General features: G+C 55.1%; 1 protein-coding gene across 4 annotated transcripts; it reads right to left on the bottom strand.

The window, feature by feature from the left end:
• Window positions 1-1,897: 1,897 nt before the first annotated feature.
• Window positions 1,898-16,699, bottom strand: PDLIM4 (PDZ and LIM domain 4). Of its 4 annotated transcripts, none has more exons than XM_025432615.3 (7): window positions 16,508-16,699; window positions 11,324-11,475; window positions 7,534-7,615; window positions 3,193-3,374; window positions 2,822-2,985; window positions 2,368-2,485; window positions 1,898-2,215 (listed from the first exon to the last, which is right to left on the bottom strand). In XM_025432615.3, exons 1-7 carry the CDS (start codon window positions 16,598-16,600, stop codon window positions 2,011-2,013), a joined length of 996 nt encoding a protein of 331 aa, XP_025288400.1. In that variant the 5' UTR covers window positions 16,601-16,699; the 3' UTR covers window positions 1,898-2,010. The 4 variants fall into 4 exon arrangements, with proteins under 4 accessions (XP_025288400.1, XP_025288401.1, XP_025288402.1 ...); XM_025432616.3 differs by lacking the exon at window positions 16,508-16,699 and adding an exon at window positions 14,739-14,831; XM_025432617.3 differs by lacking the exon at window positions 16,508-16,699 and adding an exon at window positions 12,105-12,125.
• Between the last annotated feature and the right edge of the window lie 1,290 nt (window positions 16,700-17,989).

Below are 17,989 nucleotides of genomic sequence, written 5' to 3'. Positions count from 1 at the left end.
CACTCCCCTGCAGCCTCAAGGGGCGAGACCGAGCCGGGGGTGGGGGGTGGCCGGGGGGAGACAAGCGCGGGCGGCGCCGGAGGTCGTCCGCGGGCCGGGGTGGCGGTCCCAGGTCTCCAGCCCCCTCCCTCCCTCCCGCTCGCCGCCGGCACCTGCCCGCCGCCCGGGCCTGTGCTCGGTCAGGGAGGGGAGGCGACGGCGGGAGGAGCCTTTGGAAGGCGGCTCTCAGAGCGAATTAAAGCAGGAACACAATGTCTACTACTGAGAGGCAAGCAGAAATAAAAATTTACGAGCTTATGTACACAACCCCTGAAAAAATGCAGAGTAAGCACGGATCACAGTATTCTTCAGGACAGAACTCTACTTTTTTATGCTGGTTCTTGCCAAATGAGTGTGTCGAGTTAGGGTCACAGTTCAAAAAGATTTGTTTGTTTGTGTCTTTTTCCAGAGCCTGACAGAGTCTAAACTTTGACAATTGGAAATGCACAACAGACTTGTAAATCAGTTTGTAAACAAAGAACAAGGAGAGACTTGTCATATTAAACTGTACAACAGTAGTAATTAAATCAATGCGATAGTGTCAATGGAATTGAGTCCAGTAACAGAGACTCTAACAAAAACATGAAAAGGTCCTATCACTAAGAAGTTAAATAAGTCTCAGAAAAAAACGAATGAAAGGTTTAGGACAATTCACTCAAGAACTCTTGGACAGAGAAGGCCATTCTGTTCCCCACTGTTCAGTTAGCGCCCAACAGCAAATACAAGAAATACTTGTCGAATGAATGCCATCACAGGTAATCAAAGGAGTGCAAATTAAAGCAAGTACATATCGTAATTTACTTATCAGATTGCCAAAAACGAAAAAAGAGAGAGAGAGAGAGAGATAATATCCTGTGTTGGGAAGAGCCTGAAAGAAACAGGTGCTGTCGTGTGCTGATGGTAAGACTGTGAACTGATAAGTCTTCTGTGGTTTTCGATAGTGCAAAATTGAAAATAGCATAAACGTTCTTTAGTCGAGACTCCCTAAATAAACGGGGACTAAGTGAATGAGGTTGCTTCCGGCCAGGAGCAAGCTGTGGAGAGTGGGGATCTGTTTCCATGTGACCTGGAGCTCAGGAGAGTCTGTTGCGCGTGAACAGCTATAATTCAACCACTCTGATATCATTTATATTTTTCAAAAGTGCGAGTCTGTACCAGCATGTGCAACAGAGCCATGAAAGGCTCCAGGTCACCCACCGCCCTGTAACCGCCAGGGCTCTTAGAAGGGGTTGTGTTTACCCTTGGCTTTGGGGATAGGAGCTAAGGGAAGGCAGCAGCCCTAGGCCCTCCAGCTCCTGCCGCCTTCTCCGGTCTCTCACTCCCCCTCCCCAACAAACTCTAAGTGCGCCCCCTGGTGGGAAGAGAGGGGAAGGGGAAAGAAAAAGGGGTCGCGGCAAGAATAAAGTGACAGGGGGCTGGAGAGGAGAGAGGAAGAAACCCGTGAGAACGCCAAGAATGCCAGCAGGCGGATAACCGCCCAGGACAGTCCTGGTGATCTTACCCCGCTCCGCAATACTTCCTGCACCTGCTGGTGGCCAGACGGGACCTTTCCTGTCTGTGCTCACCTTTGTCATACCTTTGCACACACAGTTCCTCACCCTGAAGAGCAATTAATCTCCTTCCCATCCCTTAGTTCTCTGCTGACCTTTCCCGCCTCCACCGAGGTCAGAGCCCTTGGCGTGACATCACTTATAGCACCCCAGACCTCACCTCCCTGTTAATATAACCTCGCCTTGTGATTTATGGCTGCTTTGCATCTAGGCTGTGGCCTCCTTGAGGACCGCACAGCCGCTGGGTTGCTCACCGATGCGCCCAGGGCCTAGGACGTGCTTGCCAGCTGAACAGAGGCACTGCCATGTTCAAGGCTGAGCAGAGGGAATTTATTAGAGAGGCAGAGGGCAAATGCATATTTACACGGACCACGCGGGGGCATTAAAGGCAGAAGCGGGGACGGGAGGTTCCTGGAGCAGCTCAGACAAGTTCCACTTTGGCATTGGGGTACACCGCCACCACGTCGTAGCCCTCAGGTGGCTTGACGCGCGCCTTGGCATGGCTCTCGCAGTAGAGCCGCTCATCCAGAAAGAAATAACCGCGCTGCTTCAGATTCAGGCCGCAGTCGCTGCACATGAAGCATTCAGGGTGGTAGAGCTTGTCCCGCGCCTTGACGATGGTGCCCCTGATGGGGGAGACGGGGAGAGGGCTGATTCCAGCGACTGTCGGATTCCGTCGGATTCCGAGCTGGCAACCTTCGCAGGCGCCGGGCGGGGCGCCGGGCGGGGCCAGGGGAGTGCCGGGTCAGGGTTGGGGAAAGCAGGGCAGGGTACTCACACGATGCCGTGGCCGCAGCGCGTGCACTCGGGCAGTCCCTGCAGGCCGCTCAGCGGAGTGCCCAGCTTGCTGGCAGTGGGCTTGGGGTTGCGGGGACTGCTAGGCCCCAGCCGCTCCCCTGAAAGCCGGAGCGCAAGTGGCATGAGTCCAGTGCCGAGATCAGAAAAGGAAACTTTACCTCTGGGCGGTGTGGGATAGACCCAGCGTCCAGGACTATCAGCACTGCGACTGGGGACAGGGTGGGAGTGGGAGGGGCCGCAACAAGGGGCGGAGCAGGAATTCGGACCCTGAGGCCCAGCAAGCGGTGTGGGGACGCTGGGGTGTGGGGACGCTGGGGCGTATCACTGGGAGACAGGATGTGGGGGTCGCAAAAGGGTGGGGGCGGGGCGGGGCTATTCAGGGCACCCGAGGGATAGATGTAGGCAGATCCTGGGCAAGGTGGCCAGAGTCTTACCACCCTCCCCGGCCTCTAGCATGCCCTGCAAGTAGCGGAAGGAGCCTGACTGCTTGGGCTCCGAAGCCAAGGGTTCAGCCGGCTCTCGCAGCATCCTGTACACCTCTGAGCCCAGGTCCACTCCGCAGTCACGGCTTCGCGGGAGGCCTCTGGCTGTGTCAGGGCTGGGCAAAAGAGATGCACCAAGGGACAAGGTTGTGGTACCCGCCTTCCCTCTGCTAGCTCAAGGGTCTGGTGAGGTTTTCAAAATAAAACCAGCTGAGACCCAAAGATCAAGTGTCAGGGGTCAAGATGTGACCCAGTGAGATCTGAGAGATCTGGGATTAAAATGCGATGTGGGTGTGGCTTCAAAGGCCACTTCTCTGTACTACCTGTGAAGTGGAGACACATGCAGAGTGCTCATTTGGGTCAGTAAGGTAGCCTCACTGCTGCTGCCATTGTGATGGAATGGGAGATGAGATGGCTGCCCATAAGGAGATCCCAGGCCTGGCCTGCCATCTTCTAGCCCAATCCCGGTGGCTGAGGGCCTCCTGCTGGTCGCTGGACTGCCATCCTACAAGAGAAAGGGGCCTGAGGCACTGAGAAACCATCTGGGGTAGGGCCATTCTTCTGGCCATTCCTTATACATTCCATCCTTAGCCTGTTATGCCAGGCCTTCTTGGATGTTGGCTGGTTACCCCTGCTCTGGCATCTCTGAGCTGTGATGCCCAGCCAGGGAAGGGCTGAAACTTGGGTCTGGTTCAGCCCCAGAAGAAATGAGAAATGCCTGAGGAAAATCAGACACAGAAACCTGAGTAACTGTGTCTCAACCTTGGCACATGAGCCATGTGGTGGTTCTGACCACCAGTGTCCATGACAGATGGTATTGGGGCATGACCATTCCAACTAGCCTTTTAAGGCCAGCGTGACTAGAGCAGAGTGTGTGGCTTCCTTGCAGAGATGGTCCTAGTGCCAGGCCTTCTCACCTGCCAGAACTGTGCTGGGTATTGTATGGGCCCATAGCTGGGAACATGAAAAAGAAACCCCTGTCCTGCAGCCAGGAAGAGTCATCAATCATTGTGTGCCCAAAGCACACAATGGGTTAGGTGCAGACTGAGTTTCAAAGCCATCATTGTGAGGTCAGCCCCCTTCAGGCCTGTACCTCTGCCTCCATTTCATGCTCCCCAGGGCAATATGCATGGCCTGCTATAGGCATAGCAGGTGAGGGGCAGTGGTTGGGCCAGGGCTTAAGGATCCCCACTCTACTTCTCCATGGCCAGCCTGGTGCCCTTGACTGAAACATTTGGGGAAATGCCTTGAACATGCCTCCACAGCATAGGAGAAAAAAACAGTGCCTCCATGGGTATGGATCCTAATGGAGACTGGGGATCTTTGTCTCTGCTGAGCCCAGGACTATGTTGTCCTTAGCTTGCAGGCACATACAGGCATACACACTCTCAAAGAACTTTCACAGACAAACACATGCATGAAGACAACACACAAGTACCAGCCAGTCCACTGACATATACCTAATCACACATACACAGTCTCATATACTCAGAGCCAGTGCTGGTCACCCTGGGGATGACCATAGTAGCAGCCTCCATGGCTGGGATGAGGTTGGTGGCCAGAGCAGCCGACTTAAAGATAAGGCACAAGGGTCCAGGCCATGAAGGTGGGTCTCAGCCTCAACCTGGGAGGTGACATGTAAACTTCTCCTCTGCTCTACACTGGGGACGAGGAGACTAGGTGGTGGGGAGAAGATGCTTACTCTATGGGGAAAGGCTCTATTGGACTCAGGCAGCCTCCAGCACTGGGGCAAAACGGAGCCTGTAGAGCTTTGTCTGGACCGCTCCAGCTTTTTCTGCAGCCTCTGAGCTGGGCGGGAGCTTGGGGAATGGGCGGCCCAGCTGCTGAATGGGAGTGGTGCCCCCATTTCCCTTACCTCAACAGACAAAGGGGAGGGTCTCTTGCTGCCCAGGTGGGCCTCTATCAATGAGGCAATAGCAGTAGGAAAACCCACTTCCCCACTAGCCAAACAAAAGCCCCTGAGAAACCTGAGCACTTTTGCACATGTGTTTGCAGGGCAGACAGGCAGGCAAGGCTGGCCTGGCCTGTAATGGGGACCAGATGGGCCACAGGCTGTGGGGGCAGGGCTGGGGCTGGTACAGAGGAGGTTTCAATAGGAAGGGGAGTCAGAAGGTTCTGGAGGAAGGAGGCCCCCACTCACCCAGCAGGGTGTGGGAATCCATTGCAGGGTCATCAGAGCCACTGCCCCTCCCCCTCCCATGGCCACCCATGCAGTCGCCTCTCTAGGTCTGAACTCGGTGGTTAGGACACACATGGTGACCTCAGTCTCAGTTTGAATCTCAGCTCTATCACCTCTCTGAATCTGTTTCTTCATCTGTGAAATGGAGAATGTGACAGCCTTTACATCCTAAGTTCCTTGTGGGAATAAAATGAGACAGTTGCACATAAAGCACCTAGCAAAGTGTTTGGCATGCAACAAATGCTTGTTAGATGAAGGGCTGGCATGGACATTCCTGAGTTCCTATTCCTATTTCTAGACTCACCCCTGCCTGACCCCACTGTGTGGTAGCGCACCTGGTGCTATGTGCTCCCCCTCTCTAAGTATCTGCCAGCCATTGATTTGGTTGTTGAAACCTCAGTGGGATAATCAGCAGAATGGAGGTAACTGCCTGCTTGCTCATTAGCTCCCACATGACTGTGGTCAGAATCTGGGACACTCAGCTTGGATGGAGATGGGCACTGAGTCCAAATGAGCAGGTGGTGCCCATGGGAGGCCAAACTCCAGCTCTCTGCTGGTCTGGAGAGGACAGGCTGAGTGTGTGAGGAGTGCCTGCTCTACTTGGCTCACCTGGTTCTCAGCTTAAATGCCATCCTGTTCCAGGAAACCTTCCTGATCATCATCCTTCCTCTGCCCTGGGCTGGACCAAATGCCTCTTCTGTTCCCACATAAGTAAGGCCTGAGGGAAAAAGGGTCTCCTATGACCCTACATGACCTGCACACCCTATGTGCATCGGGGGTGCATCCCAGGGTACCTTGTGGTCTTAGGGACAGCTGTGGTTTTCTCCTTCTCTGATGTCTTTAGCTGGGCCCACCCACTCCTCGCTGCAGGCAGAGGGTGGGAGCACTGTAGGGACAATGGGCCCTGTGTCTGTGTTCCTGAGGACACGGCCTTGTGGGGGCTGGGTGTGGGTGTTTCTGTCACCACCCATGGAGCTCATGACTTTTAAGTACAAGAGGAGGACGGCAGCTGAGGGGCAGCCTGATTGCTTATAGAAAATCCCTCTGACTCCAGCCTGAGCAGTGGCAGCCTGGCCCTTGAGGAGGTCGGTAAGGGGAAGTGTGGGGGCAGGGCCGCTGCTCACCAGCCCCCCACCCCCTGCCCCCAGGCACCCTGGCCTTGAGCCTCTCCTGAAGGACAGAATAGAGGTGAGATTCAAGTTCCAAAACTCAGGCGCTCCTGCCCTATGCATCCGGCACTCGCACGTGACAGCTGGCCTCCCATATGTGTTGGGGGCCAGCACTGTGCTGCTGCCTTCCACCTGGCCCGTGTCAAGCCTGGCCGATTTGTCAACCCCTGCTCACCCCTGGCCCCTTGCACCAGGGCAAGCTTTGGAGACACAAGTGTAGCCATGAATCTCTGCAGGAACAGCTGAGGTCCTGGGCAGAGAAAACCAAGAGACTGTCTGTGGTTCCGCTCCATCTCTTTATCCCTGGCCTCTGTGCTCCCACCCATAGGAGCTTTTATTTCTGAACCTATGATGCACAATCTCACTTCTGTGCCTTTGTATGTGCTTCCTTGCATGCTTCCTTTCTCTATGCTGCTTTGCTGGCCTTACTTCTTCCTAGCCCTTGGGTCTTGGCTTGGAAATCCCCTCCTCCAGGAAGCCCTCTCTGAACACTTAGGTGAATCATGTGCCTACTCTGGAATCCCTTGGCCCCTGGCTTCTGCCATTCCAGAATTGATAAGTGCCTCTTCCTTCTCATAACAGGTACTTCCTCGCAAGTAGTAAGCATCTGGCCTCGGGGATTCCAGCAAAATCAAGGTAGGGAACAAATATCAGAACAAGAGGATTGGGAATAAATGGTGAGGGAGATGGCCTTCTATACAGTGAAGGCTTCATGGTGAGAAAGTAGATACAAGCAGGCCCAGGAGGCCATGGCCCCACATGCTGAGCCCCACAGCTCTGGCTCCATCACAGGCCAGTCCAATTTCCACATTATTCAAACTCTGTAGCCCAGAGATGTTGAGCTGGCTCTGGATATGTCAGCCCTGCCCACTTGGTTACCCTTTAAGTCCATGGCAAAACAAGGCCCTAAAATAGCTTCTTTCTGCCCCTTTCCCCCATTTGAGGACAGTATCATAGTTATGAGTCCCATCATACATGCAAAGGTGGGTGACTGTGGCCTGAGGTCTATGAGGTGCAATCACAGGATGGCCAGGAGAAAACTTTAGTCTTAAATAAGACATGGAAGTGCTGCCTAGAGTACAGACAGAACCCCCAGCAGGTACTCATCACCTGGGGAGCAGAAGATGGGGCATGGACATGGCCCAGAGAAATCTGCTGCCTCAGTCTCTGGCCTGGATATCTGAAAGCTACAGTGAAGATATCTAGTACAATTAAACCCATGGACTAGGCCTGGCTCCTCTGTCTTGGGCTTGCTCTGAACCAGGCCAGGCCAGGCGGTGTCTGTCCATACATACCTGGACCTCAGGGTCAATGTGGATTCTCTGTGCTTGAGCTTTGCTGTCCTCTGGGGCACCAGGCCAGCTCCTGCCTTCAGGTCTGTGACAAGGAATTAGGACAGTCAGATATGTCTGTTTACTGTGCTTACCATGACTAGGACCAGGACCAAGAGGGGCTGGGCTCTGGCACCCTGCATGGCAGAGGACACCACCACAGTGCTTGCTTGCACCTGCATCAGAATTTGGCCGTTGTGGCAAGGACACATAACTCTAGATCTGCCACCTGCCTAGGGCGGGGTGGTGTGTTCCATCCACACCAGCTGCTCCATGCCTCTCTGGTCTCATTCCCAGACAGGATGCAACAGAAGCCCTGCAGCTTCCTCACTTTTTCACCCTTTCCATGGCCTCAGCAAAAAGAAGACGAGCTTGAAGCAAGGCACACCAGGCCTCACACATTGATCAGCTAGGATCCCATCTGTTTATCCTCTTCCATCCACAGCCTCTGGCCTAGCCTGGAGGTCAGGCATCTATGGGCTCTGGGGGAGGTGACATAAAGGCTTTGAGGGGAGCGGTGCACCTCCCCTCTTGCTGCCGGCAGAGTCATCACCAATGTCTGCCCAGCCCAGATGGGAAACAGGCCATTAGGAAATTCCTGCTTCACCATAGAAACCAAAAGCCAAACACCACTCAGGAGGGAGAAAAACATCATAAACCTGCCATAAGCGGGGCAGGCGGGGCAGGCAGAGGCTATGGGCCTGGGGCCCAGTCCTGCCATTCAGTAGCCCTGCGAGGGGGCAAGGCAGGAGGGTGCATGGACCCTGGACTGACAGATGGGTGTGAAGTGAGGCCAGTTACACCGAAGGGGAATAATGTCCCCCACTTACTTCAAAAGGCCTCCTGGGGCTTTCCAAGGTCTCACCACTGGGTCAGCAGCTCACCACGGCCTCTCTTACCCCCACTCACTGAAGGATTTTAACTATCTGTCTACACCTGTAAACCACACTCACTCTACACTTCCTTACCTTGCTCCGTTCCTTAACCTGGTACAGACTAACCTCTCTTCCCCACAGCCTTCTGCAGGCCTATGTGTGACCAAGGCTCTGCTGCCCTAGGACAATACCATCCCCACTTGCACCTGGCCCCAGCTCTCCCAAGTGACTCCCCTAACTCAACAGCTCTACCTGTGACCTCTACCCACTCAGAACTCTGCTGGGATAAATCTAGGACATCTCATGTGGCTATACTGCCTTATATTTCCCTAAAGTTTTGTCCAGAAGAGAATCACAAGCCTGAGGTCTGAAGGTCAGAGTGCACAAAGCAGCCAGAGCAAAGAGTGTGGTACAAGGCATCAGATCACAATGAAGGGCTCATTCAATCTCCATCCCTAGGTCTTCACTTCAGGCTGGACAGGTGGCAACACCTACCATCTTTAAGCAAAATGACAGCCCAAGGGTGGACCATGCAACTATATCTTGTAACACACAATAGGCAACACAGATCCCACCAGAAGCCCAGGGTTGAAGCTGATGCCAGGAAGTTTCCGGGCCTACAGAACTTGTCCAGAAAGTATGGGTTAGCTTAGATTGTTGGATAAGTGGCTCTGAGTTGGAGACAAAATAAGCATAGCAGGGAAGCTGGGCCTTTCCCTCACTTTTCATCCTATGGAAAAGTCTATGGAGGATTAGAGCCCTCTATACACAAGACAGCATGTAACTGGTCTGGGTAGAGCTATGGGGGAGGAGGCACAGAACAGCTCTCTCCAGCCAGCTTACCAAGCTGATCCCTCCATGGAAACCATGTTGAGGGGATCTTTGGAGCACAGGTTCTGGCATAGCAGGTAAGAGAGAGAGCAGGGTCAGAGGCCCTGCATGTGAGATGTTGCCCAGGAGAAAAAAATGCTGACCCAGAGGGTCAAAGTGGCCTTTGTGTCTTGGTCTTCCAGAATCTTCATGTGTGAGAACTGGGAATAGGGGATGGAGGACAGAGCCCCAAATTTACACCCTGAACAGACCCAGTAAGTACATCATAAGCATTCAATCTCCCAGTTATAAGGAAGGAAAGGAAACTGAGAGTTTTGAGATTAAATCACTTGCTAGAGGACAACACAGTTCTCAAGTGCAGAGCGAGGACTTGAACCCAGATCTGTGATAGTAGAGAATGTGCTCTCACCTTCTCCATGGCCAGACAGCATTTAGGGGCAGAGTAGAACAGGTCAGGGGACCCCTGGCTCTATCCATGCTTGGCTTGGAACAAATGACCAGGAAAGGAAGGAAGGAAGGAAGGAAGGAAGGGGGACCTCCACCCTGCCCCTACCCTGCTACCCTCCCCTGACATTATTCCCTCTGGGAACCTCCTGACTCAGGCCCCTTATAAACACCCCCCTACCCCCCACTGCCTCCTCCATCCCACTACTACCAGGGCTTCCCTTCTTTAGCCATGCAAATTCAAGGCCGGAGGTGAGTCAGGGCCCAGGAAATCAGCCAAATGGGGTGGCAGCAGAGGCTACTCATGGACAGAGCAGTGCAGATATTTCCCCCAACCAGACTATAGTCTCAGTCTGGGAGAGGGTGATGAATGTGATCCTGCTTGGTAGAGAAGAAAACCCAGGCTCATAGAGGTCATCTGGTATACCTAAGATCCCACAGAGTCTGGATGAGAACCAGCTCTGCTGAACTCCCTGCTCTAGCCTTGGAGTTTCACTCAGCTCCAAGAGCACAGTCAGGGGGGTCCTGACCCCAACCTGGACCCAGATCCAGGCCAGACACACATGGAGGCAATGTCATAAGCCTTCCTGACACGTTTAATGGCTCCCAGCCCTGCCAGCTCAAACGCATAGTTAGCTGTGTTGTGGTTTGGGGAGGCTTTGCCGACACACATCCACAGGGGGAGCATGGAAAGTCCCTGTGAGCAGTGAACGTGGCAGAGCTGCACAGTTATATCTGACTTCTCTCGTTCCAAGTAAGACATGGGGAAGGGAGATCCCACTCAGCCAGGACCTGGCAAACTGCCTTTAGAGCTGAACAAAGACCCAGGGCCTGAGTAGCGCTGGAAACGCCTCAGGTGGCCCTTCCATCCTAGACCATTTTACGGCACAGAAGGGGCTTGGAGAACCCCCAACCTCCCCTTCATGTAGGCTGTAGGGCATTATACAGTCCATAGCATCCAGATTTAACAAGGGCAGACACATGGGCCCTAGCGGGGACGACCGAGGCAGGGCAGCCACGGGGTGGTAGGAAAGGTCAGCAACCACTCCTACGAGAGAGAGACCCTAGAGTAAGTTTTGCTTCCCCGCTCCTTTGCTGTGTGACTTCAGACACCGCTAACCTTTTTGAGCCTCAGCTATCTCATCTGTAGTGTAGGGATTATACCAGGTTCCACCCAATTAAGCAGGTTTGAAGGCTAACTGAGGTGTTGGACAAGAAAACACTTTGAAATGGTCATCAAGCTGATCACTCTGGGGTGGGGAGAAGAGTGAAATCCCTCACCACCCCAGAGGCTACCCAGGTCTTATTTCAACACTGATTTGGGCTGCCTATCCCCTCCCCATAAGTCCCTCAATATACTTCCAGCCCTGAACTAACAGGGGGCTTCTTTGCTTCTTAAATCACCCCCATCTCCAAACGGTGTCTGGCAGGCCCCCAGGAAAGCACTACTTCCCAGGGCCAGGGTGCCATAGATCTGAGGCAGAGAGGCTGTGGGAAGCCCGGCTCTTCCAGGATGCTGGCCAGTCTTAACTTATCCTCCTCTTAATTCCACCCCTTGCCCCCTCCCCACCCCATCATCCTGGCCCACCCCACCCTGTGCATACCTGCTCACAGAAAGTATGAGATGGTCATGGCAGCCCTTGATGCGGTTCTGAGCCTCCAGGTGTGTCATGAGCTCTGTGCTTTCACCATTAATGGCCTGGATCAGGTCTCCAGGGCATAGGGCAGCCAGTGCAGCCTTGCTGCCAGCGTGGACCTGAAGATGGATAAGCCAGAAGGCTGGGCATCAGTCATTATGTGACCTTGCTGTAGTCTGCTCTAGACCCCCTCTAACCTCAGAACATGGGCTGTGTGGCCCTGTTGCCCACATAACCTGTGAGAGGGCAAGCCCAGAGGCTGGTTGAGTTCCCATGTGGTCTTATTACAGCCTCTGCTCTAAACACCCTCATTTCCAGCACCTGAAGGACCAATGGAGTGTGAGGGCATATAAGAGGGCCTTCCTTGGGACTGAGACAAGTGGGATATGCAAGGAGCCTGCATATGCACCCAAGGACGTGCAAGGGACATGCAGGGACACATGTGCTCCCAGATACATACAAAGCATGGGCATGTCACAATACTCTACACAGAGAGTGCCTTACCCCGACCCATTGCACAGCAGCCCCTTGACCTGACATTTCCTAGTGACTTTGTCTCCCTACTTGTTTCTTCCCATCCCCACCTCCTACATTCACCTCCACCTACCCATACCAGTTGAATCTCTAGGGGCTACAGATAGTGCCAGATAGTTTCACCTCCACACTTTTGCCAATGCTATTCTTTCTACCTGGAACACTCTTTCCTTTGACCTCCAACCCTAATTACCAGCTTACTCCTCCTCCTCACCTTCATGTCTTAGCAGAGGAGCCATCTCTCCTAGGAGCCTCCTCTCTGGGCTCTCATGGAACTCTGTGAACCTCCTTTACCACTTTGCTAGTGCCTCATTCTGTGCCTGTGACATCACCTCCCCAGGCATGTCTGGGACCATCTCCTTCCAGCTGCCTGCCTGTACTCCTGAGCCAAATTTTACCTCCGCTTCCTCTGCAGGACAGACACTCACTCAGGCCACCCCAGTGCTACTATTCATTCCAAGCCAATGGTGTCCATGTCTGGAGCCTCTTAGAATGCTGGTCCCCTGATGAGGGTCACATAAATTTGGGGAAAAGCTCATAGAAGGCCTGAGTAAGGAGCCCAGGGGAATTCAAGCAAGAGGGTACTCTTCACCTTATCCCCCATCTCAGCAGAGCCTTTGGAATTAGCTTCAGGCACCCTCACTGAAAAAAAAAATTTTTTTTAGGTAATTTCTGTGCCTGACCTGGGGCTAAAACTCACAACCCCGAGATTAAGAGTTACATGCTCTACCAACTGAGCCAGCCAGGGCCCCATAGGCACCCTCATTCTTACCCAGCCTCTCTAGTGGAACCCTTAAGAGCTTCCAGTGACTCTGTTCCTATTGCTGGGGTTGGGAGCTCCTAGAAGCCCAGCTAAGCTCAGCTTATCCAGTTTTTAGCAGTGAGTGGACAAAGCTGAGGTGTTGGCAGCTTCTTGGCTGGAGTCCTGGTGTGGGGCAGTGCCTAAACTGACCTGCCCTGAAAATAGGCTGCCCCAAGGAATATTTTTCTGGAGCATGACACCTTCAGCCCACCATGAATACTCATTCACAGGGCCTCAGCACCTGCGCAGGCCTATCATCCTAAGGTTAGGACCCATTAGACATTATCCCACCCTCCACTCAAGGCCCTGCTCCAGAACCCTCTCCTTCATGGACACATGCTCTGTGACACAGCCTGAGCTCAGTGCTTTACCCAGAACTAGTTCATGGCAACCTTTCAACCACCTGATGAGACAGAGGCTGTTCTCTTTCCTACAGATGAAGTAAGGGAGGCTTGGGGGAAGGGACACCTTGCCCCAGTCCCCACGAGGGAGAAAAGTCTTCTTCAGGGGGGTGGTTGGCTGCAGGATGACTCAGCCAGTACAAGGGGTGCATTCAGGCCCCTGTGGGTGGAGGAAGTTCTTGAAAGCAGGGGTGGCTGGGACTCTGCCAGTTCCACTAGCTCGGGGAGTTCTGGTCAGAGAGGGCATGAGGCCAGGAAACCGTGACTCCCCCAACTGCCTTTATATGCATTGTCTTATTAATCCTCCAGGAAAGCCCATTTCTTAGGTGAGGAAACTGAGGTCCAGATAAGTGCAGAAGGAGGCTCAATTGATAAATGGCAGAGGGCAGCCCCGGTGGCGCAGTGGTTTAGCGCCGCCTGTAGCCCAGGGCGTGATCCTGGAGACCCTGGATGGAGTCCCACATCAGGCTCTCTGTATGGTGCCTGCTCCTCCCTCTGCCTGTGTCTCTGCCTCTCTCTCTCTCTGTCTCTATGAATAAATAAATAAAATCTTTAAAAAAACAAAAGATAAATGGCAGAGATAGGATTTCATTCCAAGCTGACTGGTTCCGTGTCTTATCCACTAACCACTGTGTAATTTTCTGCAAAAGGGAGTGAGGGGAGAGTGTGCCCAGAGGAGAGAGAGTGTCATGGGTAGAAAGATCAGCAAGGATAATGGCTCATCTGGGAGAAAGAATAAAAGCAGGCTCCTGGGGTTGAAGCATCATCAGTGAGGAGAGAGAAGTCAGAGAAGAAGCAGGGACCAGATCTGCAGACCTTGTAGATCCAGGTGAGAAGCCGGCATTCCTCCTGGTAGTTGAAAACTACGGAGGGTTCTAAGCAGGGAAGTCACAGGACACAGTTTAATTCAGGCTGATCCCTCTGGCTGCTGAGTACAGGATAAATAGGCAGAATGAAGGCAGAGGGATCCAGTGAGGTCAGCTCGGAGGCTGGGGCACGAGCCAGCCCCCTCACCTGTAGCAGCTCCATTCCTGGGCCCTGCTCCAGTCCGCCCAGCTCAGACACTGTAATAGGCTGGAACTCACAGAGTCTGGTGCCATATTGTCCCATACAGTCACAGCAAGCTCCACACAGGCCTGGATTCCTGTCCCTGCTCTGCTTCTCTGGATACACTACCTTAGCCTCTCTGAGCCTTGGTGTCCCCATCTATAATGTGAGGCCAGAGAGGTCCTTACTTCTAAGGGCTCTTATGAGGACTACCTGAGACAATCAGGGCAAAAAGTCCCCACAACGGGTTGAGCACATGGTGGTGCTCACTTCAGGCTCTGGTTGCTGGGGACCTGGTACCAACACCCATTAGGGTGGGGCCTGGAATGCTGTGGATGCTTAGCCAGGGCCAAACACTATAATTCATAGGAGAAGAAGCCCGGAGCATTGTTCTTGGGGGCTCCCTGAGGCTTCAAGGGCTGAGGTTCTAAGGCCCCAAATCTGCCAGGCAGCCAGCCTCCTCCCTGTCTGAGTGTGGCTGTCCCCCCAGCAGGGTGGGCAGGGGGAGGCTCTGGAAGCATGGAAGAGGTTGGGTCTTGAACCCCCTCAGTAAAGACACTCCGACCGACCATCAGTGTAGACCCTGCCCTTGAGGTACCTGCGGGGCAAGCTGTGGCCTGTGTCTCCCCAGCTGCATAGATCCTCCCAGATCCCAGCCAAATCCAGGCTCAGCCATCCTGATTCCTTGGACCCGAGCTGCTGCCGCATGACTTTGGGGGACAAGGAGGGGTTCTTCCTGGCAAGCCCTCTCTCAGCCTGCCTGCCTGCCTGCCAGGAGCCTGCATCCCAGTCAGCTCCAAACAAGGCTGCCGCCGCTGCTGCCACTGTGACGTGCTGAGGCCTTTCCTCCACAGGCAGGCAGCCGCGTGGGCAACAGATGTCTCTGCTCCCTGCCGCCTGTGGCCGTCAGCCGCCACCACCGAGCCTGTCAGCGGCCTCACGCCCAGAGTGCCTGGCCTGCTGGCTGGCCTAGCACCCCCACCAGCTCGCCTTGGCGGACACACAGCAAGCCATACATGCAGACAGACACAGACACAGACACACACACACACACACACACACACACACACCCAGCAGTCTCCCTCAGCAAAGTGGGAGATGAAAGGCTCCCGGATGTGTTAAAGGCCCACCTCACTCAGTCCCAGGAACCTGGTGGCCGTGGGGTAAGGGCAGATGTGAGAAAGAAGCCTCCCAAGACAGCTGGGCCTGCCTGTCACCCTGGCCCCCAGAAGTGGGATTCCATGATTCTCTGCTCCACCAGGTGCACAGCCCCTCCCAAGTAGGGGAAAGAAGTCTCAGAAAGCCCAGCCAGCTTGGTCCAGGCTCCATGGAGAAAGGCGGCAGTGCAGTTCTCAGTTCTCCTGACTCAGGTCTGCAAAGATCAGAGCAGTCTGTGTGGAGATAAAGGATGGTCTTCAAATGGCCCCTGCTCCCCTCTGCTCTTTCCACCAGAGTGAGAGACTTCAAGGGCAGGACCTGGGTTTTTTTGTCCTCTTTTGTCCCCTGGTCTGGGACCTCCAAAACAGAGTCTGACTTCTCACTTTTAGCCCTTTGAAACAAGAAACCCCAAGGCTGGGCCAGGATCCTGTCTTGCTGAGACTGAGCACCCCTTCTGACAGGGCCTGAATCCCTTCCTCTGCTCCTCTCTCCTCCTTAGATTATCCACTACCCAGGGTTGTGCCCACTCCTCTTTGCCCTCTATCCTAAACCTTGGGGCAATGTCTGGCCATGGAAACTGGACGAACTGGGCAGAGGCTATTCTGGCCCCTGGCCTCGTGTCCCTTCACAACCCCTTCCCCTGAAAGCCCCAAATTCCTCTTGGTTACTTCCCCTTGGGAGGACTGAGCTCATAGATGAGACTGACCAAAAGTGGAGTGAGGAAGTAGGTGGATCTTGATCTTGTCATATTCAGAGAGGACCTCAGACCTCTCGGGGGTCAGCCAGCTCTACTGGCAGGGACCTCTGATAGAAGAAGGGGCTCTCAATCATTTTGCCCCAAATGCTCAGGCTGGGTTCAGTTTAAGCAGCATTTCTGGGCCTCTGTAGATCTGTCCAGACCCCTGGCCCAGCGCGGTCCTTCACCAGCCCGTAGCGACTCCCCCAGAACGAGAGCAGCAGAGAGGCTGGTGTGTGACCCGGGGGGGATCCTTCAAGGGATAGGGCTGGCAGGCCCGGCGGCAGGAGGGAGGGGCTTGGGGCTCCCCAAACTGCCCTGCCTGGAAGCCTGTGTCTAGAGCCTGTGTCCCGCCCGGGCCAATCCTTGGCTTTCGAGCCTCAGGGACGTCGGGGATCCGGGTCTTGGGTGGACCGCAGGGGCAGCGTCTCCTATCGAGGACCTCCCCGCCGCCCCGTGGCCGCCGGACTCACCCGCGAGATGGTGAGGGGTGCGCTGAAGTCCCGGCCGCCTACCAGGCGGAAGCCCCAGGGCGACGGGCCGCGTAGGGTCACGGAGTGCGGCATCGCGGGCCGGAGCCGCAGCCAGAGCCAGAGCCGGAGCCGGACACCGAGGAGCCGCCGGAGCCGCCGGAGCCGCCGCCGCCGCCGCCGCCGCCGCCTGGACGCCGCGCCCCGCCCCCGAACCCCCCTGCACCGGGCCCCCGCCCCCGCTCCCCCAGCACCCGGATTGGCCCCGCGGCCGGCCCGCCCCGCCCCCTCGGGGGGCCGCGAGGACCCGCCCCTCGGCCCCGGCGCGCCGAGCCCGCACCCCTGCCGCGGTCGCCGAGACCCCGGGCCCTGGGCCGCCCCGACGTCCGGGATCCTGCCCTGGCCTCGCCCGAGGCGCCGCGGCCGCAGAAGCTCAGGCCCGGGCCCTTCGGAGTCCCAGCCCGAGGAGGGGCGGGGGGGCGGCCCAGATGGGGGATGGGGCCGTGCCTGGCCCAGAGAACTCCTCGAGGTCCTGGCAGGCCGCCCTGCCTCCCTACCCTTCGGGGTGGCGCGAGGAGTCCTCTGAACAGCAAAGCGCCGAGGGGCAGCCTCCGGCCTGAGGAGGCCTGGACCAGGCACACAGACCCAGGACGACAGCAGGCAGTGCCAAGTATGGGGTGAGAACAGACAGGTCCCCAGCCTCGTTCTCTGCGGCCAGGAAGAAGTGGCCCCTGGCTTGAGTCTAGAAGCAAGGGGGCATCTTGTCTTTCCAAGTGTCACTGCTTCTCCACCTTACCTTCTCTCCCAGGCCACCTGCCCGGCTGCACAGCCTCTTCTCAATCCTCCTTTGCAGAGATTTTTGTTTCCCCAGGCTTCCTAGAAAAGGAACAGCTAGGATGGTTGGGGTAGTAGCTGCACCTCTGAAGGGGAGTGATGTATTTGAGGAGCACGGAATTGAGGGCAGGCTTTCGCTGGAGGCACTTCCTGGTGCTGTCTTCACTCTCTGCCATTGTCCAGGGACATCCTTGCACGACCCTTGCAGGTGCCATGGCTTGGTTCCCCTGGACACTTCGTGTCTAGCTGTGTCAGGGCAGCACTGTTTTCTTCGTCAGGTTCTGAGGAGGCCCCTGATTTAGCCATTCTTGACAACCCTGTGTGCTCTTTTGGCCAACTTTTGGTAAGGTCTCTGCCCTCAGGAGGTTTAACAGGCTATGGGGTGAGATATGTCCATGGGGTCTCAGCCCCAAGAAGGAGGGCCACTTAAGAGGCACAAACGGGGCACCGGGGTGGCTCAGCCTGTTAGGTGTCTGCCTTTGGTTCAGATCATGATCCTGGAGTCCTGGGATTGAGCCCCCGTATGGTGCTCCCTGTTCTGAGGGGAGCCTGCTTCTCCCTCTCCTTCTGCCTGCTTTCCCCCTGCTCATGCTCTCTCTCTCTGTCATATAAATAAAAAAAATAAAAAAAAAAGAGAGAGAGAGAGACACA

This window comes from Canis lupus, chromosome 11, assembly GCF_003254725.2.
Source record: "Canis lupus dingo isolate Sandy chromosome 11, ASM325472v2, whole genome shotgun sequence".
NCBI lineage: Eukaryota > Metazoa > Chordata > Mammalia > Carnivora > Canidae > Canis > Canis lupus.
This window is presented reverse-complemented; position numbering and strand designations above follow the sequence as displayed.